Source organism: Vitis riparia, chromosome 7, assembly GCF_004353265.1.
Source record: "Vitis riparia cultivar Riparia Gloire de Montpellier isolate 1030 chromosome 7, EGFV_Vit.rip_1.0, whole genome shotgun sequence".
Classification (NCBI taxonomy): Eukaryota; Viridiplantae; Streptophyta; class Magnoliopsida; order Vitales; family Vitaceae; genus Vitis; species Vitis riparia.
In genome coordinates this window covers 7,160,662-7,187,957 of record NC_048437.1, presented here as the reverse complement: position 1 = coordinate 7,187,957, position 27,296 = coordinate 7,160,662, and the positions used below count along the sequence as shown (strand labels likewise).

Genomic DNA, 27,296 nt, shown 5'->3' with positions numbered 1-27,296 from the left:
AGGTCTTCTCCTTAATCCCACTAGCATCTTTTTTTCATTTAGCTAACCCCCTCTTAAACCTCTTTTGAGTAAGAAAACCGAAGCAAGGTTGATCGTATATCGGTCTTTCTAATCTTTATACTCCCTATTAAATTGGGACCTATTGGATTACCTCAATTAGCTCTTCATTGCTGATTATAATATATTTCTAGAAAAAAAGTATTCATTGCTGAAATTAATTAATTGTAATTAATTTTGAAAACCTCATAATTGTTGCAGATATGGTACTCTTCCCGTACCATAAGAATTTCCCAAAAGAAAAGGAAAAAGAATTAAAAAAGTGGTCCAACGAGAGAGTGAAAAGTTACCATCATTTCACCAAAGATGGTAAAAAAAGACCAAACACGGTATATCTGGAAAAGTTGAAACTTTGACCTATGTTGGGAAAACGTCTATACTGTTCCTCACTCCCTCACACCCAATAAAAAATTAAAGAAAAAACAAAATGTACATATAGACTCATAGACCCTAGAAGTAGAGCCCACGAAGCAAGAGCAGTACTTGAATGGGCCACTCGTATGATGGGCCTATAGACCTCAATAAAGTGAGTGCTAGGCCTTCCCTGAAATAAATTTCCATTTCAGGAAATACATATTTTTAAAATTTATTTCTCTTCTATTTTTCTTATATAGAAAATGAAAATTTTAAAGATATATAAGATTTTAGGCAATTTTTCTTTTTATTTTTGTAACACACCACAAGAATTCAATATTCCCTACTATTTTCTTTTCATGATGAAAACGAAGGCTTAGAGTAGCATGAATCTAGGGTAGATGTCGCAATCAATCAAGGATGGGCCTACAGTATTCTGGGGGTAGTTCGATGAATTAATTTACAGTGTTGACGGTTGGGAGGGCACAAGTACAAGAGATTTCCTTGTATGGGTCTTGCACAAAATTATACTTCTAGAATTGATTGAATTCGGTGAGGGGCAAAATGATAATAGAATTCAGGCAAACATTATGAATTGAAGTCATTTCACAGTACATAATGTCCCTCGAAAATATAAGAACTATGAAACTTATCTACTAAAAATTCTAGAGACTGGACAATTACAGGAAGAAATTAGGGTTTTGTTCAGGTAAGCGGAGCCTCTCCTTGGATCCTCCCCACCGTCTCATACACTGCAGTTGCAATCTCATTCACGGAACTCAGCACACAATCATCTTCAACCTGTCTCAAAACAAACACAAAATTCCATATTAATGATGGGTCATTGAGAGATGATATGAGACTGAGACTGATAGATATATACACATGTTTGTATCTGACCTTGGCACTGAAAGAGTAGAGGACCATATGATCCACTGTTGTGACGTTGAGGTGGAGGATGGTAAGGCGGACGGAGTGGAGCCAAGCCACCATCTTGAAGAGCTGTTTTGGTCTTGTTCTTGATAGTACTCTGATGTTTGCGTGGGTTTCCACCATTGTTACTTCCACGTCTGCAATGGCGGATCGCTTCTCGGCCATGGACTCCTTTGTTGCCGCAGAGGAGTTGTAGTGAGTTGAATAGGTGGAGTACTGGGGGAAGGTGAAGAAGTTGGAGAAGACAGTGGAGGAGTCTGTTTGGGATCGTTGCTTCATTAGTTTTTGGGCTTCCAGAGGCTGGAGGAGCTGTTCAAGCTCCTTCACAAAATTTATGGCGCCCCCTATAATTGAAGCTTGGTCACCCTGGTTACAATGTGGGAGACAGAGAATTCAATTATTGAACACGCAAAAGCTTATTATAATGGCATCAATAATTATTTGACACAGGTCACACAAGAAAGACAGAGACAGAAGAGAGGAACTAACCCTTTGAACGTAAGATGCAGGCATCAACGATCGGAGGACGGCTAGATGTTCATTCATCTGTCTGCGCCGATTGCGTTCAACTGCAATATGGGTCATTCTCTGGTTCTCCACTTGTTCTTTGTTCTTGACGCTTCTGGTGCGTCGTCTCTTTCGCCGACCTGACGTAGCTGCAGGCTCCTGCGGCGGAGGTGGTACTCCGGCGAGTAACCCATCACCAGTGCAAGCTTCTGTCGAGGAAGAGTTGGCGTCCCATTCCTTGAGATGTTGCACCATGGAAGAGCAGGAAGACTCCCAATTACCGTGGAGAGCTTGCTGATGATCGACATTAGCGTCAAGAGTCTGAGTTTGAGTTTGAGTGTAAACCTTGTCCTCTTCGAAACCAAAGCCATAGCTCCAGCCACCTCCCATGGCGTAGACATCCCTGCAGCCAAAACTGAACGGATCTTGCTGGAACACCACAGCTTCTAATGCCATTCTCTATCTCTCTCTCTGTCTGATTTCTCTCCCCAATATATTGAAAGGGTGCCAGAAATAGAAGGCAAAAGCTGAAGGCTTTTAGTTGTTTTAAACAAAACTCACAAGAAGTGACTCAGTACAATCATAAGCTTTTGGCTCTTTCTCCATGGAGATCCAAGTCGACCCCCCCTCCCCTTTTAAAGCCTTTAATCCACGAAATGTACATCAATATCAAATTTATCTACAGAAATTTGCACGTGATATTGTGTTTGACGCCGCGCGTGTGGACAACTCTTGGTATGAAAATTTTTCAATCATCATGTCAAGACAATACTCACTTAACTTATACCCTCTTAATTTGATTACTAAAACGGCGGATTGTGTGGCTGAGAATGAGAGATGGTCGCCATTTGGCTTAAGAAAGTGATTATTTTAAGTCAGCATGAACTACCTTGGGTACTTTTACAGGGATTTAATTTCAATATAGCCAATACTCTTAGAAGGCACTGGGTGAAGTTCGAATTTCAAAACGTTGACAAAAAGATATTGAGAAACAACTCAATAATATAGAGTAATATTCTTAATTTATAACATATAGTTTATTTGGTAATAAATTATATGTTATATAACTAAAATTTTTGTGTCACGGCGGTGGACTAACCAAGTTCACCACGCCCTCCAACAGGGTGTGTTGTTGGGTAATGGGAAATGAATGTTGCTGTTTGATTTGGTCATAATGAAGGTTTGACGCAAGGAAAGAGAGAGGAAAGGTGCATAGACTCAGAAGGGTGTCTTCTCTTGTGCAGTGCAGGGGAATCCATGTGACCACACAAACAAAGGCAGTCTGCAATCATATACGATAAAGACTCTCCCCCTTTCCAAAGACCTCTGTGTCCTCTTTTGGTGTTTAACCTCCCAACGAATCATCTTTTCTCCTTACTTCACATTTCAATGCTAACCCCCTTTTTCCCACTTTTTATTGTCGTCCCTCCACAACCCCCCAATCCCATTTCCATAAAAAATTTCATCATTCTAGCATTTTTTTTTTTTCAAGGATTCGCTCCTCTTCTCTCCATACTGTCTATATTTGGCTGATTCCAACTCATTCTTCACTTACTGATTAGGACAATAATTCATGGGAGGACACATGTTAACCCTAGCCTCATTTTTGAGTCTGGATTGTTGGGTTATAATCATAGGATTCTCCTTCTTCATGTAAAAGTTTTTGCAGAGTATTGGAGTTGGATTGAATCGGGAAAAAAGGAATTAATCAGTCTGTTTACAATGTATTTCTTCGTAGTTCTTTATTCATTTGGTTATTCTCTTGTTCTTAAAAGAATCACTTCATGTTACCACTTCTGGTAGTGAAATGGATGCATTGCCGTTAGAGTTAGAAGATTAATCTTGAAGATTAAAATAATTGATACTTTTTATTTTATTATTTAATAAATATATTTAGTGTGGAAGGTATATCAAGAAGAAACTATAGAGTCTTTAATTATTTTTAAAAAGGACTCAAATTACTGTGGTGGCATGAAGTTTAATGAAGTTGAAATTAGAAGGACAAAAAAAATGGGCGGGCGCGGGGGGGTCTATTTTTGGGTAGCAAAAAAGTAAACAAATAAATAGCGTACCATCATTGATGGGTCTTGATGCAAAACGTACACTAAATAAACAAATCACACCTAACTGATACTCCTTTGAATGAATCACTTATGTTATTATTTTTTAAAGGTACGAAGTCGACAAAGTCTTTAGAAAAGCCCCAGTTGATTTGCGTTAATTCATCCTCCGCAAACTTCTGAAACGTCCAGTCCATACTTGCTAATATTTTTAAGTATTTCAATTATTCTCCTAAACAAGTTACCAGTCAAAGCTACTGTAGAAGACGACAGGTTACGCCAGCTTACAGCCTAGACGCGTTTACTAATGGGTATGTCCTTCACAGGTGCCTATTGATCACTTGGATAAATCTGAGAAATTGCATCAACTGATTCGACTCCCATTTGATATAGGATCGATTTGGGAGATTGTAGTCCTTGAAGCAAAATTATTTCCATTATTTAACAGTTGCGCTTTCGTACAAGTCTCCTCATTGAAGGCGTTTGGACTCTGGAGACATCTCATAGAAAATGGATCGGCCGCATTATGTGATTTGTAGTTTAATGCTCGGGCAATGATTAGGAATGATTTTACTGGAGAAGTTTCCTCCCAGCATACACTCAATTATTAGAGAAAGCACAATCAAATGAGAAAATCGCTGTTCTTTGTAAGTTTTCCAATCAAGAAAAGGCAAAGGATTTCCAGGGATTTTAGACCACGCTCTTACCTTTAGAGGAGGCAACAATTAATGAGTACGCTCTATGTTAGTCGTCTCTTTAGTTTTTTGTCTCGTACCAAAGCCCCTTTGCACCCGTGGAGGGTCTTTTAAGATCACAGCTAATTAATCTCTGGGGACAACCTAATAAGATCCAGACTAAACCCCAGCTTAATATTAAATTGATTTAAAATGTCATTGACCATTGATGTCCTATCCTAGACATGTGAAACTCAAAGCACAACACACCCTCGAGGCCATATTTTTCAACGGGGTGCTTCATGCTTGTAGGCCGGCTTGGTTAAATTAATTACCCAAACAACTCTTTACAGCAGTAGATCATTAATTTTTATGCGATTACAAACAAATTTCTTCCTGTCTGTGATGATATTAGCAAAACTATGGAATTGTTTCAAAAATATTGGAAATAAAGTTGATGAATAAGCAAATGGGTTTATTCTATGATAGAGCAAACCGTAGAATGCGGACCTTAGATTCCGGGTACCTACTTTATTTTTTTTTCTTCCATTGGTTTGTCGCTACTTGAAAGAATCTTAAGTCTATGAAAGGTGTCCGTCCTCATGCTTCAGACTTAATTTGTAAGAGTGTGAAGGGATTGGGCAAGAGGAGCATAAAAAAAGTACACTTGCACGTATTCATACAGATATTGAAAGCAACGCGTCCGTCCTCATGCTTCAGACTGTGTATTAATATAAACGTGGTAAACTGAAATCAGTCTCACATAGTTTTGTCTAGTTGTACATTTATGTGTGTGTATAATAAGTGTGATGGTTGCATGTTTGGGGAGAGGGAAAATGGGTGGCTGGGGACTCAGTCTCTACTGTGTTTACATGAAAATAATGGTTGTTGGAGGGAGAGAAAAAGAATATTCCTGTCGATAACTGTAAAAAATGGTGATGGGTTTTCCTTTGAATTCTGAAAACAACACGCTAATATCAAGAGAATGCAAAAGAATGCGTGGTGTGGTCATCACATTCCGACAATTATCCCACTATGTATGAGTACGTCATGCCAAGTCTCTCTGATGTTCAATTGCTTGTTGTAAGACCCAAAGCTCCCCCAAAAAGTGCATCGGATTGTGCATTCCATTGTTCGGAATCAGGAAAGAGTGGGAGGAGAGGAAGAGTAAGATATACATACATGTACATACAAATATAAAAACCATTTGTACCAAATATATATATGTGGTCGCATCCTTGCCTTGAACCGGTGCTTCTTCGCTTGCCCTACAGGGCAAAATCCGTCAAGTCCTTTCAAGATCATCATCAAAGCTTTTTCCCAGCATCAGTCCAAAGGAGAAGAAAGTTACATGGGCATTTCAGAGTTTAATCCTAAGGTTGAATTAGAATATTAGATGATTAGTTAATAATAGCATATCCCTATATATATGGAGATAGGTGAAATAGGTAGGGTAGGGCAATCAAAAAAGAAAAAAAAGAGAGGACTGAAGAATACATATTCTGCCAGTTTTGGGGAAGACCTTTTACTTTACTTTAACCTTGAGGGAGATCAGGGATCAGGGATCAGGAGTCACGCACCAATGAGAATTTCTCATTGTAGAGAGAAAGTATGAGGTCAAAGAGAAGGCTCATCCGTCCTTGTCATTGCCATATATTCAATCAGCTTGTTTATTATGTCTGAAAGTGAATGGTTTCAATCAATGGAAGGCAGAGGGTCTGAGTAGCAAAAGGAGAATCAGATTGGCAATCTTTTCCGGAACCGACCCCCCTTTAAGCTTGCATGAGATGGAAGGTCATCGGTCATCCCATGTGATGGTAGCAGTCACGTATAAGAGTGATGATTTTTTTGCATGGATGGGTGTCTTGCGTCACACCCAACCATCCATCCCCAGGACATATGGGTTTGTCTCGCTCGCTTGGACAAGCATCTAATCGAAAATTCCCCACCATTCATGTATTGTACCATACTGACACATCACGCATCACTTGAATTAATAACAGGATCGATTGCTCCACTCATTGTCCGTCGCAGGTGGGAAATATCGTCCTCGCCCACCACACTCACTACTGTCATTCAGCCGGTGGTGGTGCGTGGTGGGATGGTGGAGATCAAGATGATTCATGATTATGATCTCGCGACAGCATTGGATGAGTTCGATTTTAATGAAAAATCTCTAATGCTCGGGAGTGGTACCTATGAAACTTCAAATGCATGGAATGGCACTTTTTCAAAGTCTACACTTGGAATTCAAAATACAGTTTCAAATTAATTTTAAAAAATAAAATTATTTAATTTAAATACGCTTAAAATCTATATTTTATTTAATTATATATCCGAACCCAAATTCCAAACAAACCCTGAAACAGTTACGACTTACGACTTACGACTGACTGTGAAATTAGTACCCAAAGTCTAGTTTACACGAGGGCTGTGAATTGGATGGCACTTGTGGGGCTTGTGGATGTGACCACTGACAAATCCATGTCCCATCCCATGTCCCCACCCTTGTGAATTGACCCTGAATACCCTGTGCGGATGACTTCCTTATTGTCAATTGGATTTGACAAATTTAAGCCGTTTGTATATTTTGAAAAAAATATATTTAAAAATTAATTTCACTTTTTATTTTTAAATAAATTCATTTCCTGATATGACACCTTCTATTTAATTTTCAAGTTTTAGTGAATTAATTTATATTGAAGTTATTTCTTAAATAGAAACTTTGTAATATATAAATTAATATTGAAGTATCATTTCTATTAAAGTTCAATATTCAAAAGATTATATTTTTAATTATTTTTGTAGGATCTTAAATTTATATTAAAATTATTTCTTTAAAAAATAATTTATTTATATTTTTAAGTAATTATTTGAAAAATGAATTTTTGTATTAAAGTTTTTCCTTTTAAAGATATTTTCAATGTAAAAATTACATCTTTGTTGATAAGTATTTTTTCCTTTTTTTTTTTTTTTTTAAATGAGAGTTATTAATTCTCCATATCATATTATGCTAAGATATCAAAAAATTATACTACAGAAAATCACTTTTTGATATCATACCCACCTTTTTAAACCAATAGGGCACCAACACATGCAAAGGCCCCTTGAATAATTTTTTTTTTAAATAACAATTATATAATTTTTTAAATTATTTTATAAAATAATAAAATAAATAAAATTTTGTGGAAGAAAAGTTACTATTTATTTTATGGTATAAAGTAATAACCCTTAGACCATGAGAAAATATAAATTTTAAATTAATTTTCATATAAAGTTTTTCCTTTCAAAGATATTTTCAATGTAAAAATTACATCATAACTAATAAATATACTTCTTTTCTTATCAAACAACTTTATCGTAAATTAAGTTAATAAAAATTTTAAAAAAATTAATACATATATTATATCTTTGTTAAATTCATAAAATGGTATGTTAGGAAGTAATATCTAGGTCATGCGAGGTTAGATATGGACTAGAGAGGAAAGTAACAAATGAAAAAATTTAGACCATATGATAGTAATTATAAGTTGTATGATGAGAATGGTGCTTTTATAGAAAATAAAAATGTCAATGGCTGAAGGAGAGTAAAATATAAAAGTAGAATTTGAAGATATGATATACGTCCATCAAATTAAGTCAAATTAACGATAAGATGGTTAATGTCAAAAGAGTTAGATATATATATAAAAAAAAAAAAAAAAGGAAAAAAAAAAAAGAAAAAGGAAAAGACAACATCTCATCAAAAACATAAAATTATATTTTCATTGTCAATCACAATAGCTTTCTATTAATTGGGGTAGGTAGTACCATGTCAATAATGGTGGCATGAATGGAGTAATACTTTATAACAAATTCCTATCCCTCGGGTTTAAACCAATGAATCGAAGAAATGAGTAGTATCCAATCCTAAATCAACGGTAGGAAAAAAATTTAATTAATATTTTGATCCTCAATATAGGATCCTTGCTCAAGTAGTCATGTAGGGAGGCTTCCTCTAATATGGGTCATATCATGTTAGGTGCATAAAATCACTATCGTGGCACCATGCAGTGCATATGGGGGACTTCCCGTGTTAAATGGATTTTGTCAATCAGTATAGTCTAATCAATGTTACATAATATTCCCGGTATAATTTCTCTTACTTGATTCAATAAAAGTCTCTTGTTAACTTATTTGCCCTTGAAAGTCCAATACTAAGCCAAACTTGGAAAATTGTCAATTGGATTTGACAAATTTAAGCCGTTTGTATATTTTGAAAAAAATATATTTAAAAATTAATTTCACTTTTCATTTTTAAGTAAATTTATTTCCTCATATGACACCTTCTATTTAATTTCAAGTTTTAGTGAATTAATTTATATTGAAGTTATTTCTTAAATAGAAACTTTCTAATATATAAATTAATATTGAAGTATCATTTTTATTAAAGCTCAATATTCAAAAGATTATATTTTTAATTATTTTTGTTGGATCTTAAATTTATATATAAATTGTATGATGAGAATGGTGCTTTTATAGAAAATAAAAATGTCATGTCGAAGGAGAACAAGATATAAGAGTAGAATTAGAAGATATGATATACGTCCATCAAATTAAGTCAAATTAACTATCAAATAGTTGATGTCAGAAGAGTTCGATATAAAAAAAATAAAAAAATAAAAAAAGTCATACACATCTCATCATAAAAATACAATTATATTTTCAATGTCAATCACAATAACTTTCTATCGCTTTAATTGGGGTAGGTATTATCGTGTCAATAATGGTGGCATCAATGGAGTAATACTTTATAACAAATTCCCATCCGTTGAGTTTAAATCAACGAATCAAAGAAGTAAGTAGTATCCAATCCTAATTCAACGGTGGGAAAAAAGTTTAATTAATATTTTGATCCTCAATATAGGATCCTTGCTCAAGTAATCATGTAGGGATGCTAATCTAATATGGGTCATATCATATTAGGTATGTAAAAGTAAAACCACTAGCGTGGCACCGCGCAGTGTATACATCAACATCAACGGAGAGTTACTTGTATATCAGCCTCAGTGTCAAACACTCTAATAGCTATTGTGAAGTTACATAATTGAAAGACAAAAATGAGAGTACTATAAAATAATATTTACTACATTGCTTTTGGGGGACTTCCCTTGTTAAAGGGGTTTTGTCAAATTAGTATAGTCTAATCAATGTTATATAATATTCCCGGTATAATTTCTCACTTAATTCAATAAAAGTCTCTTGTTAACTTATTTGGCCTTGAAAGTTCAATAGTAAGCCAAACTTGGAAAATTGTCCTTACACAATAATTTTTTGTGCTAATACAATTTTATTGGAATAAAAGTCATGTTTATAGGTATAGAAAAGAGTTGAGTGTGCACAAAGAGCCCCCAAAACGTATGCAAAGAGCAAAGTCACCCAAGGAAAGAAGATGAGTGGGCATTCTCTCAAAGTGCCTCACGCTTGATCCTGTGCTTTGAGAGCCTGTTAGAAGTAAAGTGGGCTCAAGCTCAAGGTCAAGCCTAGGCCCAGGCCATATTGTTGTCTCACGATAAATCCTCTGGCTCTGTCTCTTATATCGTTGGGAAAGGCCTTCATTTTGGGCCAGGCTTCTGGTTTAGGAAACATTTAAGGCCCATATTGAGCGGCCTGTAAAAATATCTCAAAATGAATTTATCAGACTGTTGAAATGTACCTCTAACTTGCTTTGTCTCCAACGAGCAGCTGGTATTCTTATAAGACTTTTGGCTTTACTGGTTCAAATATGAAGATGCTACACCCTTTGATTTAATGGGTATATTATTTTTCTCTCAAAGACGAAGGAAGATCTTCATGAGTTAGCTGAAGATCAAAACATGTTGATTAAATAATTTGATTATCAGTGATCTTCAACCTATACTTTTCTTAAATGTATGAAGAGAAAATAGAAGAAAAGAAAAGAAGAGAAAAGAAAAGAGAGAGGAAATAATACAAGGAAGAAGAAATTAGAAAAAGAAAAAGAAAGTCGTAGACGGTTTCCTCTGAACCCAGATTTAGCAAAGGAAGGTGGTGGGAGCCGGAAGATCGAACGTGAAGATAAGGTGCAGTGGAGTTGCACTGTAACCATTGTCATCTCGAATACTTTCCCAATTTCTTTACTTAAAGGCACGTTCTCTAACCTTTCTAACCTTTTCTTCATCCAACCAATCAAGACCCAGCATCCCAAATCTTCACTCAAAGTCGCCCTTTCCTTCCCTTTTCAATCCACATTCAATGCCGTACACGTGAAAACTTTCCACCCTTTTTTTAAAGCATTGTTGGAATAAAAATAAGATTGTTCTTTTCTTCTGCTCTTATTTTAATGGGTTTTAGCTTGTCTCGACTCTACACTTGGGTTTCTCAATTTAATTAATGATGTAATAATCGCAGAGGGTAGCTCTAAATATTTATGCTTGTTTAATTGTTTATGTTTGGAATAATTTGAGTGATAAGGAAAGAATTACTAAGATTCGCCCAAGTGGGTTTTCAAACAATCTCAGTTTCTTTATTTGGGTTGTTCTTTTGTTGTAGATAGACTCTATATTTGCGCCTTCTTGATGTTTCCGCCGCCTGCATTCTACATGGAACTCGTTTTCCGCAAATGGGTATTTGCATTTCTCCTCTGTTGTCGGCTTATTTTCTCATACTCGGGTAAATTCTATAACTCCCTTTTCTTGATTTTTTTTTTCGTTTGGTTCTTGGAAATGCAATGTATTCGAGTGTGGGAACGACAAGAACAAGAACCCATTATTTTTTTTATCGGAATGGGCACCTGCATTTCTATTTTGCTTGTCGCCTTTTTCTTGATTTTAGATTGTTGCTTGAAATGCTGTGTATTTGGAGGATGAAAAAAAAAAGGGAAAACAGAACCCAATTTGCAAATTATAAAACATTTTCTATTGTTTGATTCAAGTGGACCTAGTACAAGGGGGTGAAAAAGTTAGAGGAGTGAACCTGGGAGGGTGGCTGGTTGTGGAAGGCTGGATTAAACCTTCATTGTTTGATGGCATTCCAAATGGAGACATGCTCGTAAGCTTTCCTTTATCCTAATTGTGCTGCTTCATTGGCTTGGCATTCTTTTATGATTTAGGTGACTGATCTGGCTAACCCTTTTCTGGCTATGGAAATTTAGGATGGAACAGAGGTTCAATTCAAGTCACTGATGTTGCAGAAGTATGTATCTGCAGAGAATGGAGGAGGCATGGGTGTTACAGTAGACAAAGATGTTCCTTCTTCATGGGAAACCTTCAGGGTTAGATGTCTGACCTATTGTTATGTGCTTGTCTTAATTTTTTTCTCTTGATTTTTATATGTTACTGTGTAAGATACTTTATGTCATAAATAAGTGGTTTCTTTAAATTAGTAGATTTGATTATATAATCAGATATTTTCATTTAAATTTTTTTTTCCTGTTCACCAAAAAATTTATGATAATCTTTTTGACTAGTTCTCGTAGTTTTAACTCTTTGGCCAGTCATTTTAATTCAAGGTGTAGGTATGTAGCTGCAATTTTAAGGAGGTAAAGAAATTCATCCATTCCAACATGAATTAACTGCTAATGGAGTTGATTGAACACTTTAACATGCATTCTTACAACAGAATTAGTTCAACTTCACACATTTCTTTACCAGCCTGTTACTGCAACATGAAATTGAAATTTTAAGCTTCCAGCAGCAATATATATATATATATGTTGGGGGAAGAGAAGGTCTATGCAACTACTTCTAGAAATTGAATATACATATTGATAGGCACTTTTAGAAATTGAAGATATGTGGTAAATTAGAACTTTTAACTTGTGGTATTAAAAGATTATGCTTGAATTCTAGCCTCTACCGTGGGAAAACACTCTTAAACTCCTTTTATTACATGGTTGAGTTTGACTTGAAAAGTAAAGCAATGAGGTAATAAACACAAGCACAACTTGGTTGAGGTTAGCAAAATTTGAGTTCTACTGTTGTGGTCCATATTTAGAATTTTATGGCCTTCTTTCAAAGCAAAAAAATTGAAGTGATGTCAAAAGATCGAGCAACAGTTTACACATCGAAATGATCCAAAGAGTGTGCTGCACTCTTCTCAAGCATTATTCATGAGGATGTTGAATATATTATTTCTGATTTCTATATTCAAAGTTCATTAGGTGGTTGAGTCATGTGAGGCATGTGAGTGATCATTTAATAATGCAAGGAAACATGTGGTATTGTGTTCAGTTTAGATCTAGTGGCAGCATTCTTACCAATGCTAAGCAAACCTGAAATTGCTGTGTTTAGATCTAGTTAATGAAAAGGAAAGGAAGAAAACTACCATGAGAAATTTCTGTCCTAAGGCTGTATCTGTCTGAGACTTGTTCCTCTGCTAGATAATACACACTATCATAAACTAAGGCAAATTAGCATTGAAATGCTTTTGACTTCATTTTTCACATGGTCAACAACCTTAAGTTGGATGATGCGCTTTGTTAATGGGACATACAACAATTGCTCATCATGACTTAAATAGAAAAAAATTTAGTTATTGGTGATTTTATGAAGGTGCTGCTTATAAAAAGGATGAAATAAACTTGTTTTCTTGTGAAACAAAATTGCTTATGATATATTTTCAAACATCAGCTTGTGTTCTTTTTCCCTTCTTTTTTCCCTTCCATTTTCCTTGCTTCCTGGAGGGGGAGTTGGATATTAAATCAAGAGACTGTTATTTCCAGAAATTAGTGTAGAATGCTTATTTAGAAATTGAATCGTAGAATTTCTAGGTTCTCGGTTAATTGTGCATTGTGCTGGTTATTCAATGTGTTAGTGGTGTCTTGGTTGGAATCATTGTTATTAATCTAGTTCTTAAGTTCAGACCTTGTTGTCTTTGCCTGAAGCACATGCAGGATGATGATAATAACTGCATTTATTCTAAGGATTAACTTTTAGACTTGTATCTATTAAACAAATACAGTTATCTCATTAGGTGCACCAAACAGGGTGTCATAATCTAATGAATCAAAGGTAGGCTATTTGATATTACAAATTCTTGTGATGTATGGAAATTAATTATTTCATTAGTGTCCTGCAGTTATGGAGGGTTTCTGATTCAGAGTTTCAGTTCCGCACTTCTCAAGGGCAGTTTTTAACATGCAATGGTGAGGGAGGCTCTGTCTCTGCAATGGCAGGATCATCGTCAATAAAGGAAACATTTTATGTTGAAAGAAATTATGACAACAGAGTTCACATCAAACTGAAGAATGGGAACTATCTGCAGGTGTATTCAATCGCTTACTTTACTATTTCAGAATTTAATTTACTCACTTTAGTTGGGTAGACAGTCAATAATGGTGTAATGGCAAACTTGTCATGCGTGCAGTGTGGCATGACTACCATTCTTAGAGCTCAGGTTGAACATTTTCAGTCATCCATTGTTTTGGCTTCTCTATGGTTCCATTGTCAATATCTCTGATTGCCCACAGCAAGACCAGCAGATTTTGGCACCTATCTGCCTTTGTGAATTATTTAAGAATAGTGCTGGAAGTTGAGTAGTCAGTAATAATTTCAGGATTATTCTAGAATTTCAGGAATAGTTTAGGAATAGTTGAGGGAAAATTAAAAAACTTAATCCAGTTGTCCAATGTTATGCAAGTAATTAAGTTGGTTACAATCTCAGATTGTTTGAGTTTTTGTTTAGCTTGCTGTCATCAAATACTGGTATAAATGCTTGTTTGAATACCCAGTCACCCACCCACTATTCCATTACCAAACTTACCAAATATCCTCCTAGATGACATTTTCTTAATATCTCTTCAAGGTCCCCTCTTTTATTTTCTAATACTAAAACATGATAGTCTTATACTTCACTTGTCTAGGCTACACTAGCTAATCAGCTCTCAGCAGACTATCCAGGGATGCCAGGATGGGATGATAATGCAGCCACATTTGAAATGACAATTGTAGCAAATAACATACATGGTGATTACCAGCTTGCAAATGGGTATGGACATGATAAAGCCAAAGAAGTTCTTAAGGTAGCTCCAAATTTCCTGTTTGACTTCTTTTATTTATTTTTTCTTTTTTTTTTTTTTCTCAAACTTCTTGACCAATTATATTGGATAGCACCTTTAACAGAATTTATTGGATGAACTCATATTGCATAATTTATGGGTTATGGACTTTAGGATATAACAGGTTTGGCAAAGAAAAAAACAACCCAAAATAGTGTTAAGGAATCTGGAGCCCAGAGCATGTTTTGCCTTTGTTTTATGCTGTATAATTTAATATGATGTAATGTTTTGATATCTAACTCTATTGAGTATCAACAATTGCTAAGAGGTGATGCCCTTGAGGCCTAGCTCAAGCAGTAAAGGGATGGGGAGGGTTTGTTGGAGGTTCCAGGTTCAAGTCCCAATAGGAACAAAAATTTACCTATAAAAAAAACACAATTGCCAAGAGGTGATGCTTAAATGTAATATTGTATCTACAACTCAAACTCAACAAAGTATTTTTCCCCGACTAATTTTACTTGTATGTTTGCAAAACATTTTTAATTTTCTGCAGAAAGGTTTCTTTGGGGGCACTTTAAGCAACAAAAACTCCTGGCTTGTCAGTATTGTGTCCATCCCCAAACCTGTGTCCACACATAGTTGGTATATGAGCTTTACTTTGTGATATAGTTTTGGCATCCTCCAATGTTCTTATTTTAACCCACTTGTGAATATTGTCATCATGATTTGTTGATTGAACTATATGTCAAGCATGAACCATATATCTTAGCCAGTTAGCATAAGATTTTGGATATCACTTTGTGATTTTCAGAAGTTGAGCTATTTTTGCTAGATTGTAGAACAGGTTTCTCCATGAATCTCAGTATCTTGTTTATTTGATATGTATTGGCCTTTTGAAAACTGCAGAGACATAGAAACAGCTTTATCACTATAGAAGATTTCATTTTTCTGTATAGACATGGAATAAATACTGTGAGGATTCCTGTTGGTTGGTGGATTGCTTTTGATCCTAATCCACCGGCTCCTTTTATTGGGGGAACTTTGGAAGCTCTGGATAATGCATTCTCATGGGCGCAGTAGGTCTTGTTTTGAACCTGTTTCTGTTTTCACTGTTGGGACTTTAAATTTGCATCCTTTTGATATGTATCTGAAAAACTGTTGCACAGAGCCTATAATATAAGGTGCATAATTGACCTGCATGCGGCTCCTGGCTCCCAGAATGGGATGGAACATAGTGCTAGTAGAGATGGTTCATCTGGCTGGCCCACATCTGCAAGTTACATTTCACAAACATTGGATGTGATAGAATTTTTAGCTTCCAGGTACATTCTAGACCAGTTATTAAAGGGTTAAGATACCAGTTACTCGTTACAAATTTGCCAATTTGCATGTGTCCTGCCAGTGTTGGATTAACATGGGGCATCCTCTTGCTTCTAAAGGGCAGTTACATACTTGCCTTGGCCAACATGGATTAGGATTAGGATGGTATTGTTGGCTTGCAGCTGGGGAGCCTAATATTGTTATTATGGTTTGTTTGCATACCATATGAAATAGAAATGATGCTTCTGATTCCATGGCATTTGAACATATCACTATTAGATCAATGATCTTCCATCATTGAAATGCAAAAAATGGATGATTTCAATAAGTGTTTTACAGAAATAAAAAATAAAAAATAAAAACAATCACCAAACTGAATCTCCATCAAATTGCTCCAAAAAACTGTTCAGTTGATTTTTCTCAGATCCCAAACACACATCGTCATTCACATGCTAGACCTACAAGATTAAGTGAAGTTTATGCTGCTCCTAGAGTTACCCTGCTTCATTGCCATTGCAGCATTGCTCCAGCTCCCTCTTCTACTAGCATCTATAATTGTAGCTTTTCCATCAAAGGCATTAATCTTATATATGTGTGTGTGTGTGTGTGTGTGTGTGTAGCATGTTTCTTTTAACTGTTTTTTAAGTATTCTCTTCATTTTCTGCATCTTGCATTCTCTCTCTTATGGTATTTTCTGTGACATGAGTGTTGAATGAATTTAAACAGACTCATCTAGGAGCAATCTCAATCCTTTTCCTTTGGACATTGCAACTTGTGACTTCTGAAGCAAAACCAATTCCTTAGTTAATGTACTGGTTGGTGGTGATCTAAAATTTGACCTTTGCAGATATGGGAAACATCCTACTCTGCTGGGAATTGAGCTTTTAAATGAACCATCTGCTGCCTCAGTTTCACTGGACCTCTTAGTTTCATATTACAAGCAAGGCTATCAAATAGTTCGAAAGTATTCTTCAGAAGCTTATGTGATAGTTTGCCAAAGAATTGGCATTGCAGATCCATCGGAACTTTTTCAGGCTGACATAGGATCTTACAACCTGGTAGTAGATTTACATTACTACAATCTCTTCGACAATTTCTTTGTTAACATGAACCCATTGGACAATATCCAATTTATTTACAACAGCAGGGAAACTCAATTACAGGCTCTGAACAGAGCAAATGGTCCACTGGTTTTTATTGGTAAGATAATTGCCATGCTGTCTTCTTCCATTCAAAAACTGGTTTGTTCAAGTTTGTTACACTTCAGTTCTAACATTTGAACCTAGTCATAATTGCCAAAACTTAAAACACTGATTTGCATTTGATAAAAGTCTTATTATCTAGAGGTGGATTAGAAAATTCAAGTAGTACTACAAATTTTGATGCTTGAAAATGGCATGGTTACAGGGGAATGGGTGAACGAATGGAATGTCGCAAATGCTACTCAGATGGATTATCAAAATTTTGGAAGAACCCAGTTAGAGGTTTATAATACAGCTTCCTTTGGATGGGCTTATTGGACACTCAAAAATGATAGAAAGCACTGGGATTTTGAATGGAACATACGGAACAATTATCTCCAATTGGGTAAAAGCCTACAGTCATCTTTTCCTTCATTTGATTTGAAAATGCACATGCACACACACATATAGAGTTGTCAATACAGTTTGGCTACCTTCTCTCCTGTTTAATGGTACTTCATAAACCATGGCCATCTTATATTTTCATGCAGGAAGTTCACCAAACAGGCAAGTGTCTAACAGTGCAGTGTTACTTGGATTAGTGTGTGGCTATCTCTATCTGCATCACATGGTATGAAATATCCAACCAAAGTTGCGTACTGGTCTAGAGTTAAAGAGGGAGATACAAATGTGGCTCATCCATGTCCTTTCTATGTTGTTGTTCAACCATCACACCCAAATATTCCACAAATTTGCAAGTGATACAAGTAATGTTGTTAGAGCAGAAAGGATAGAGGAAAATTGTGAATGATCTAAGATAGCATTCAGAGAATTTAGGCTGTGTTACATTTACTCTAAATAATATGCACAGGAAAAAAATTGCTCCTGTTTTTGAATCTCTGGCAAACTTTCTTCTCATGACTTCAATATGTTATTTACAGCCATTTGTGGTAGATCAAAATGTAGATTCTCTTAACCACCTGGCCAACAGAAAAATACCCAATGAAAAGTACAACCAAAAACCCATAATATGAAAATGGCAGCCGGACAAAGTCCATGACTTTCCCAATAGGCGTGAAGGGAATTGCGATTCCAATGGCAGAAACAATGACAGTAGAACAGATCACAGGCCAGGAGGCAACCTCTTGAATGAAGGGAATTTTCTCAGTCCGAATCAAATGTATAATTAGGGTTTGCATGAGAAGCCCTTCAGTGAACCAAGCTGAATGGAAGAATCTAGCATCATTTGCAGTGTAGGCTCTATAATAGAAGTAAACAAACAGAAGCGTGACTAAGTCACAGAGGGTGCACACTGGTGCATTCCACAAAATGAACATGGGTAAGCCTTTCCTGGAAAAGCTCTGTGGGGTCTTCACATAATCTTCTTCCACCTTGTCCCAAGGAATAACGATCTGGCCAAAATTATACAAGAAGTTCTGAGTGATGAGCTGCCTAGGAGTCAATGGCTCATATCGAAGGAACAGGGTTGCAATGAGGATCGAAAGAACACTTCCCACATTGGCAATAACTGACATTTTTATGTACTTCATAGTGTTTGCAAAGGTGAGTCGACCCCGCTCAACTCCAGCAACAAGTACATTCAGGTCCTTTTCTAGTAATATAATATCAGCAAAGTCTTTTGCAACTGAGACTCCAGAATCAACTGATATACCAACATTGGCAGCGTCCAATGCAAGTGAGTCGTTTATTCCATCACCCAGGAACCCAACAACATGGTTTCCAACCATCTGCAAGGACTGTACTACCCTGAGTTTCTGAGTGGGGGTGAGACGAGCCAGTACTGTTGCCCCTTTAACGGTCTCATGGAACAAATCCTGATCAAGAAGCTCGAGATCAGGTCCAGTAATCACATGGGTGGTTCTGATTCCAACTTCCTGACAAACCTTTACCGCTAGGGACAGTGAGTCACCTGTTAACACTTTCGCTTTCACTCCCTTCTCGGCCAGTCGCCATAGAGCTTGCTTTGCTGAGTCCTTGGGTGGGTCAAAGAAGGTTATAAGGCCAAGGAAAATCATCTCAGATTCAATAGCCTCATCACTATCTATGCTTCCTTCACTTGTTTTCTGCAAAAGACAAACAAAATCGTAATGTAACTGTTAATGAATTTTCTATACTGGTTTCTATCTCATCTCAAGTTAGCAGGTTTGGTACCAAGTTGTTTTTCAAATATACTTGGGAGCATGGTATATGTTAGCCCCTTGACATGGACCATGCAGCACCAAGGCCTCATGGGGCAGCACCTTGGCCCGATGAGTGAACTATGACATGACAAGGTGGCAAAGAGGAGCAGTGCCTTATGCAAGGAGACGGCTTGGTGAGCCATGGATGCCATGCCATGGCATGTTGCAGCACCAAGAGGGACTCGAACGAGGCATATTGATGCAGCAGCAGTGATGCAGACTCAGATGGGATGCCTAAGGCTTGACACAAAGGCGCAATGCCTTGTGCACAGAGATGAGGAGTCGTAGGTGCTATGGCATGACTTGTAGCTGCACTAAGAGATGACTTGGCCAGGGCATGGTGCCACTACAGCAACATGATAGATACAAGAGCATGTTGCCTTGACATGGAAGACCTAGACATGCAGGCTAAGAAAGGACTTGCATGCACACGAGCTGCATAGAGAGGCACGCAAATGCAGCATGAAGAGTTGGACTCAAAACGGGATTGCAAATCGAGTATGAGTAGGAGTTCAGATTCCTATTGTAATTGCAGTTTGGGTAGGATTAGGATTGCTCATCTCTAGTTCAAGTAGGAGTGGTTGATGCCATGACCTATGAACAAGAGTCCAAGTAGAACTAGGATTGTGTACTCCTAGTCTAACAAGGAGCAGTGCCACTCTATAACAAGGAGCAGTGCCACTCTATAACAAGGAGCAGAGAGTTAATAATAAGCATGAACTCACTAAAGAGATTGTGGGAGTCTTGCTAAAAGTTGTCTTGTATTCTTATTCAGTAAGGTAATAAAAATACAAGTTAGGGTTGGTGCCTTGTAATTTCCTATGCCTTCTGTGGGCTGGCTTAAAGAGCTTCTAAGCACTGCACAGACACAAAAACTGGTGTAAGAATTTTGTGCCTGTGACAGCATGCAAGAGCTCTAGCACATTTAGCCAAAAGTTGTTCAAAAATCTTTAGGAAGTGGCTGTTGGGATATAGAATCTGAAACTTCATGACAAGAATTTAGATTACAAATTATTGAACCATGAACAATCCACCTTTGTTGCATCTGTAAACCTTCTCATATTTGAGGATGATTTAACTTATCAAAACAAACCAACATACTATCATAAATACATGATTGAACAAGTATATTTGGCATTGTGGGGTTCTTTAAAGTCCATGCTCTTAACTCTCAGGCAGCTCCTGCTCTAACTCTTGCAAGCTGTCTTACTCTCCTATGTCTCTAGTTAATACAGCACTTTAAGATAATCCATGTGTATTGATCAGAAACTAAGATCTATAAGAACCTTTCTATTCAAATGAAGGTCAAGCAAATGATGAAGCACTGAACTAAATATGTCAAAAGTGCTAATTGTAAATATATCAAATATATTTAGATGCTTATATACATGCCCATACATAGATTTTGGTTTACGTGGAGCCAGAGGTTGTCAGTCTATGAACTTTTCCACTAAATTGTTTTGTGCTTAACCCCTTCTAGCTTCAAGATATTGACTACAAATATACATTAAATTTAAATTATACAAGTTACGGTTGACACCAAGGTGATTTCTAGACTTGGTCAGTAGTAAGTGCAGGAAGGGAAAGATGTTAGCCTATTGACAACCCATCTAATGAACAGCTTCTGGTCTGTAAGCAATGAAATTCCAAAGAAATTAACTATTTGAAGAAAAATGATTTAACAACAATGTATAGAGCTAATTAGAACCTAAGACAGAAAAGATGAGAAAAAAACAAAAATAAGAAATAAGAAAGTTGAAATAGGTCACATACCCTTTGTAGTCTCTTTACTGCCACTCCTATAACACGTAATCCCTCATAGCTTAATTCCTCCCCCATATTTAGAATCCTCTGCTGATCTTCTAGGGAGAAAGTTGTGATTGCATCCTGATCAATATGATCAATAAAACAACAAAGGTTTATTATTTCTTCTAGCGCTCCTTTGGTTACCACAAACCTCTCGAGTGATTGGTAGGAATCTTCTTTTGGATTCGACTCTGTTTCCAAGATAACAGATACTCTTCTCCGCGTAAAATCAAAAGGAATCTCATCTATCTTTTTCCACTTGGACGGCTGGAACCGATATCCATTTGTATATACATATGCCAAAATTGCATCATCAAGAGGATACTTCTGTTCAGTCTTGAAGTAAGCATTAAGGAAAGCAAAGCGCAAGACCTTTTCTTTGGGTAAACCCCAACTGTCAAGATGATTAACCATGATTGCACGGTTCATGGTAAGCGTACCAGTTTTGTCAATGCACAGGATATCCCTATAACAAAAAAAGGGGGAAAAAGAGAATAAATGTTTAGCTTAAAAATTTTTAAATGTGTGAAGGAAAAGGGAATAGTGCATAGTTTCTGCTTACTTGAAGATTTAACAAAAATTGAAGATTAAAAGGAAAAAGTGAATATAAGAAATTTAAAGCAAAGTTTTGCCTCAATTGTATCATTAAAACTTGAATCTATGGTGAAAATCTGGGAACTTCTCCATTTGCCCAGAAGTTAATTAGCTAGAGAATTCAGGGCAGGTAATTTGTTATATATTGATGTAATATATGCGCCAGAACATTCATGAGCTCAATTTAAACTTACATGGATCCCATATCCCTTATGGCAGTCAAGCTTTTGACAATACATCTATCTCTAGCCATAGCAAGTGCTCCTTTCGCAAGACTTGTATTTACTATGAGTGGAAGCATCTGAGGTGTAAGTGCACATGCAACTGAGATTCCAAAAAGAATGCTTTGACTCAAATCATAAGATGTAAAATAACAAGTTAAAACTATGGCAGTGACTACTACGAGCATGACAGCAATCAGCACATAAGATATACGCCGAACTCCTTTCTCAAAGTAATCCAGTGGCTTTTGCTTCCCTATATTTGAAAACATGGTGCTCATGTAAGTCTTGGATCCAGTTGAAACAATTAGACCAGTTCCACAACCTGACACCACACTCGTTCCCTGAAATATGGAATCACAAAAAATGAATCATATATCTGTGTTTGACATGATAATGGCATATAAAGAAAATTACTGATGTTGTTGTCTTGGAAATGCTTCAAGAAAAGAGGTGAAAGCCTAATCACATAAGACTGTGAAAGCATGAAAATAATTTGTAAATGATTTTAAAATCTGAAGGGGAAGGAGCTTTTTCAGTAATATGATCTTAACCTGGACATTTTCCTACATAAAATATCTCCAACATGTTATTTGTTGTCATGGACAATGTGGGAGGTCTTACTGGAAAAAAAAAAAAAAAAAAAAAAAAAAAAAAAAAAAAAAACCCAATTTTAATTACTTATGAATATATCATGGATATCCTAAATGATACAAACAACTCCAGAATAATTTGTGAAATTCACTGAATTATGATCGTCAGTTGTTAAAGACTATAAGTGCTTCTTTCTGTTGACATGCATTGTGAATTATCCCAACTTATTCACAATAAATTTTCAATTGATCCCAAATCATCAGATACCATTAACATTGCCTAATGGTCACTTTTCTATATGAGGCTTACTCAAATATTGTCAATATAATACAAAAGCTATATCATATGTATCAAACAGAAGGACTAGCAATGTCTATACCTACCATAAAACAAATATTCTTTAAATCTAGCAAAGGAGTGCTCGGATCTTCTTTGATGTCAGCTGTTTTCTCAGTTACTCCAGACTCCCCTGTTAGTGAGGACTGGCTGTTCAAGAAGCAGGAAGTCACGTGTTCTATAATTGGCTGTAGAGGAAGGAATAGATAGCATGAAAGAACTCACTAATCCTGAGCCATAAATTGAATAAGTGTTCCAGGTAACATACCTCACAACCAGGTGTTTTGAAGTCAATAGCCGAACATCACCAGGAAAAAGATCACCAGGTTCAAAAATGATAATGTCCCCAGGAACAATATCTCTTTGATCAACTTGAACTATTAATTCAGTCTGAACAACTCTACCTGCACACCTTTGAACTTTAACTGGGCATCTTACTAATTCTGAAAGCTTCATGGCCGCTTTCGAACTACCGTATTCCTGGAAGACACAGGAAAACCATTAAGGGCCAAATGAAAAACTGTGATACCAGTTTGATAGAACAAATAAAGCAACATATACCTGGTAGAATCGGAGGGAAACACTTATAAAAACCAGTACGAGCATGATGCATCCATTTGGATTGTCACTGGCTAAGTATGAGAGTGCTGACAAGACGATCAGAATGATATTGAATGGATGAAAGAAAGCAGTCCACAGAAGATGCCACCAGGAGGGGAAACGATACTCAACAGGAACATTTGGACCATTTTCCTTCAATCTCCTCTCTGCTTCGGTGAAGCTCAGGCCTGCATGAAAGCAAAGGGAGTAAAGTAATCTGATAATTGAAACAAGTACATAGGTTGAGGCTGAAAGGGTCAATTTGTTCACTGAATTGTAAGATTGTTGCAAAACACAATGACATGCTAGGTAAATGTGAACGAAGAAGAAAAAAAAAATTCAATTCAATTTCCATTACAAACAGAAAGGTCCAGTGCCTCTCAAGTGATGAAAATAAAAATGGTTTTTGGAAAAATATTCTCATTTTGGGAAATGAAAATAATGAGCATGTTAAAAAACTACTTGTTCTTTTAGATGATGTCCAATTGTTAAAGTGTTCATACTTTTTAACAAAGAAAACAATATTTCTACGTTTTTCTAAGGATGACTCATTTTCATAAACTGTTAACAAAAATTTTTTCCAGAACATGCTACCAAACATGTTTTTTGCATAATTTTTATTTTTTATGAGTTTGAAAACCGAAATCAATCTCCTTTCCACTAACAAACAAGCATATGGATGTTAAGAAACTCACTCACTCTTGACCTAAGTTGGGGTAGTCCTAAAGAGATTTCATGTTAGTAATAGCTTATTTGTACACTGACCTCTTAATCAATTGCCATGTTTATCTTCTAATATTTTCTCATCAAGTCTTGTGTAATTGGAGAAACTTTTTACAAGACCAATAAAATCCCTTCACCACTTGATACCCATTTCATGTCATATGAGATAAAATCATATTCCAAATAGGAATCTTGCATTTACATCATATGTATTTCTTCTTTTATTTCCTGTCTTTTTTTTAAATGGTAGGCATTTCATTGAGAAGAAATCCAAATTATTTTATTTAAATGCTTAGGCTTCATCTATGTTATATATAGAATTTTAGATTATCGGTTCTATAAATGTCTTATATGTACACAACAAAAATCAAGAGTTCTGTAAATATTTATTTAGTGAGACTCTAGGTTTTTGTCTCTTTTTCTTCTTCTCTTCTTTTCTATATTTTCTTATTTTATTTTTTGCAACCATAAACTTCATCATTTATTCCTCTCCTTAACCCTAAAAGATAGACCCTAGCCCACTTATTTAATAATAGATAAAGCACCAACAAGGTTGTACTCAAGGTCTTTCATTAATCTATAAGATCTTTATTATAATCATTTAAACTTAGTTCAAATTTTATTTTATTTTATTAATTGGCAAGATTGTCCGCAATTCACTAGAAAAAAAAAAATCATCTTAATTTAAGGAGGTAAATACAACACTTGACATTTCCTATCATGAAAGGTGAAAGAAATAGGATGTGTGGTAAATTATTGAATTTTAGCCTATTTTTATTTTTCAAAAGTAATAGTCAATCTACTATTCTTTCAAAGATTTGAGCTCAATAAATTGTTTTAGATTATTGTATGCTGAAAGAAATTAGGAAATGAAATTTCATTAATACTTTGTTTGGCTCTTAGAATGTATTAGGAATAAGAAAACCACAAAGGAATCTTAGGAGTTGTTTGAAAACTATTTTCAAAAACAGATTTTTATTCTCCAAAAAAAAAAAACACGTTTGGTAACCAGAAAACAAACAACAATTTTCTATTCTTAAAACAAAAATAAAGTATTTTCAGATAACATTTTTTAGTTGTTTTCAATTGTTTTCTAACAGTTATTTTAAAAAATAATTACACAAAGATGAAAGTTATTTTTAAAACATAGAAAATAGGTTTAAAGTATTTCAATCATATTTGATTTTCGTTGTTCATATTTTTCACGGTAAACCAAACATGACGAAATCATTTTCTTTAGTATTTTTTTTTTCCCTTTTCCTCGGTACATTCCGAAACTTAAACATAACCTATATTTAGTTTGCAAAAAACGTTTGACGGAAAGAAAATTGATAGGAAAAGAGAAGGAAAGGAAAAATTATACAGTTTTCTTTTGTTGTTCAAGAAAAAGATAGGGAAAAAAAATTAAATTTTGAAGGAATCACTTTCCCCCGACTTTCTACGCTATCATGGAAAAGGGGAAAATTTTGAAATGGAGTTCTTGTCTCACTAATTTATATTATACGCTAATACGCCAGATCAACCAAAAATTAATCTGTCTGTCTTCTCCTAGACATTTCATCAAACACGTAATCATACTTCCATTAATGTAAGATATTCGAAATTTCTGAAGCCAAAACAATTACATTCCCAAAGTAATGGAATCACACGAAAAAGAGATTATACACTGACCCCTTTCAGTCGATCGAACATACTCAAACACCAAGTCCTTGTCCGACTTGGCCAATGCATATAACCAAGAGTAGACCTTCTCTTCTTCCTCTGTCCGTGATCCTCCATCTATTTTCTCTACGCATTTCCAAGAAAAACGAAAGACCCACATCAAGCACATCTCCAAAAACCAAACCAAAAATGTTTTTAAAAAAATGGAGGATTTGAGACTTACTTCCGGACATGAATCGCTGCAAAAAAACTGAAACCGAATTGGCGAATCCATGTTTAAGATCATCAGGCCTCGTCACAAGATGTTCGCGAATGGGGTTGGAAGATGAGGAGTTTTGATGGGAATTTCCATTGAAAAAATTGAAAAATCTGGGAGTTGCCATAATAGCAACGGTAATGATTGAGAACTACTATGACACCGAGATAAGAGAGGAAATGAACCACAGAATGCATTCATGGGGTTAAAGGGTTTGAAAGAGAGGTAGGAAGAGAGGGTTTTAGATAGAAAATAAATTACTTTTTTCATGGACTCGTTGAATTTCTCTCGCTTTCCCATACTCTCCAAGTCTTTCCTTCCCACTAACCACCTTTCAAATGACCGTTAGGTATAGTTTGTGAAGAATTGCAGATCGTGCTTCCCACCTCTCAAATTGCTACTCCCGAACCGGGTTCAAGATAGTTTTTGGGTTTGAAACTCAGCCGGTTCATGTACCACAAAACCCCCAAAGAACCCCATAATCTGCGGGGTGAATTGCTGGAGTCGGGCAAAATCCTTTTGAAGTCCCATGCTATCGTGAGTTTGTTTGTGATTATGTTAAGTGTTTTTAGCTTTTCTTCATACTTAAAAATAATATTTTAATAAAAAATTTTAAGTATTAAAAGAATTTATTAATAGAATTGTTATTAAAAATATTTTAAGAATGTGTTTATAATGTTTGACTTTAAAGTATTTTTAGTAAAAATATTTTTTTTAAAAACATTTTTAAATTTAAAAAAATATTATTACAACATCAATATAATTAAGAGAAGTTTATACTTAAATAGATAAAATAATTTTTTTTGATAAAGAATTGAGAGTTTATTTGATAATAATTATAGGAAATACTTCTAATATTTTTAATACTTAAAAAAATTTATCTTTTCAAGTATTAAAAAAATTAAAAACGCATCATGAAATCACTGTTAAACGCACGCACTCTTAAAGTTCGTTAAATAGTGATTTTAAGAAATTTTTTTAATATTTTTAATACTTGAAAATTTTTATCATTCAAATATTAGAAATATTTTCTAAAATCACTCTCAAACGAACTCTTAGTCATTTAGTTGTTAATCAATTTTTCTCCATACAAACTTAAAATAGCTCCCAAAATAAAAATATAAAATAAAATTTACCAAAATAAGGATTTACGCACCTTGTTTGGAAAGGAATACGTACGAGTCTGCGGAATAAATATGAAAACAAAGAAGCAAAAAGAATTA

At 35.4% G+C, this 27,296-nt stretch overlaps 3 protein-coding genes across 11 annotated transcripts; 1 reads left to right on the top strand and 2 right to left on the bottom strand.

Annotated features, from left to right (window-relative positions):
• Positions 1-926: 926 nt before the first annotated feature.
• LOC117918819 (transcription factor bHLH94-like) lies at positions 927-2,447 on the bottom strand. Its single transcript, XM_034835727.1, has 3 exons — positions 1,834-2,447; positions 1,312-1,710; positions 927-1,212 (listed from the first exon to the last, which is right to left on the bottom strand). Exons 1-3 carry the CDS (start codon positions 2,305-2,307, stop codon positions 1,117-1,119), a joined length of 969 nt encoding a protein of 322 aa, XP_034691618.1. The 5' UTR covers positions 2,308-2,447; the 3' UTR covers positions 927-1,116.
• A 7,925-nt stretch (positions 2,448-10,372) lies between these two features.
• On the top strand, positions 10,373-17,976 carry LOC117918320 (probable glucan 1,3-beta-glucosidase A). Of its 8 annotated transcripts, none has more exons than XM_034834883.1 (11): positions 10,373-10,665; positions 11,135-11,254; positions 11,517-11,632; positions 11,736-11,855; positions 13,661-13,846; positions 14,445-14,603; positions 15,486-15,655; positions 15,746-15,901; positions 16,747-17,099; positions 17,307-17,486; positions 17,632-17,976. In XM_034834883.1, exons 2-11 carry the CDS (start codon positions 11,161-11,163, stop codon positions 17,715-17,717), a joined length of 1,620 nt encoding a protein of 539 aa, XP_034690774.1. In that variant the 5' UTR covers positions 10,373-10,665; positions 11,135-11,160; the 3' UTR covers positions 17,718-17,976. The 8 variants fall into 8 exon arrangements, with proteins under 8 accessions (XP_034690774.1, XP_034690768.1, XP_034690769.1 ...); XM_034834877.1 differs by having other exon boundaries at positions 10,373-10,729; positions 11,139-11,254; XM_034834878.1 differs by having other exon boundaries at positions 10,373-10,729.
• On the bottom strand, positions 17,805-26,442 carry LOC117918319 (magnesium-transporting ATPase, P-type 1-like). Of its 2 annotated transcripts, XM_034834874.1 has the most exons (9): positions 26,041-26,442; positions 25,827-25,943; positions 23,394-23,620; positions 23,101-23,312; positions 22,880-22,982; positions 22,085-22,246; positions 21,876-21,982; positions 21,055-21,553; positions 17,805-19,164 (listed from the first exon to the last, which is right to left on the bottom strand). In XM_034834874.1, the coding sequence occupies exons 1-9, from the start codon at positions 26,198-26,200 to the stop codon at positions 18,016-18,018; spliced, it is 2,736 nt and encodes a 911-aa protein (XP_034690765.1). In that variant the 5' UTR covers positions 26,201-26,442; the 3' UTR covers positions 17,805-18,015. The 2 variants fall into 2 exon arrangements, with proteins under 2 accessions (XP_034690765.1, XP_034690764.1); XM_034834873.1 differs by having other exon boundaries at positions 21,876-22,246; positions 26,041-26,439.
• Positions 26,443-27,296: the final 854 nt, after the last annotated feature.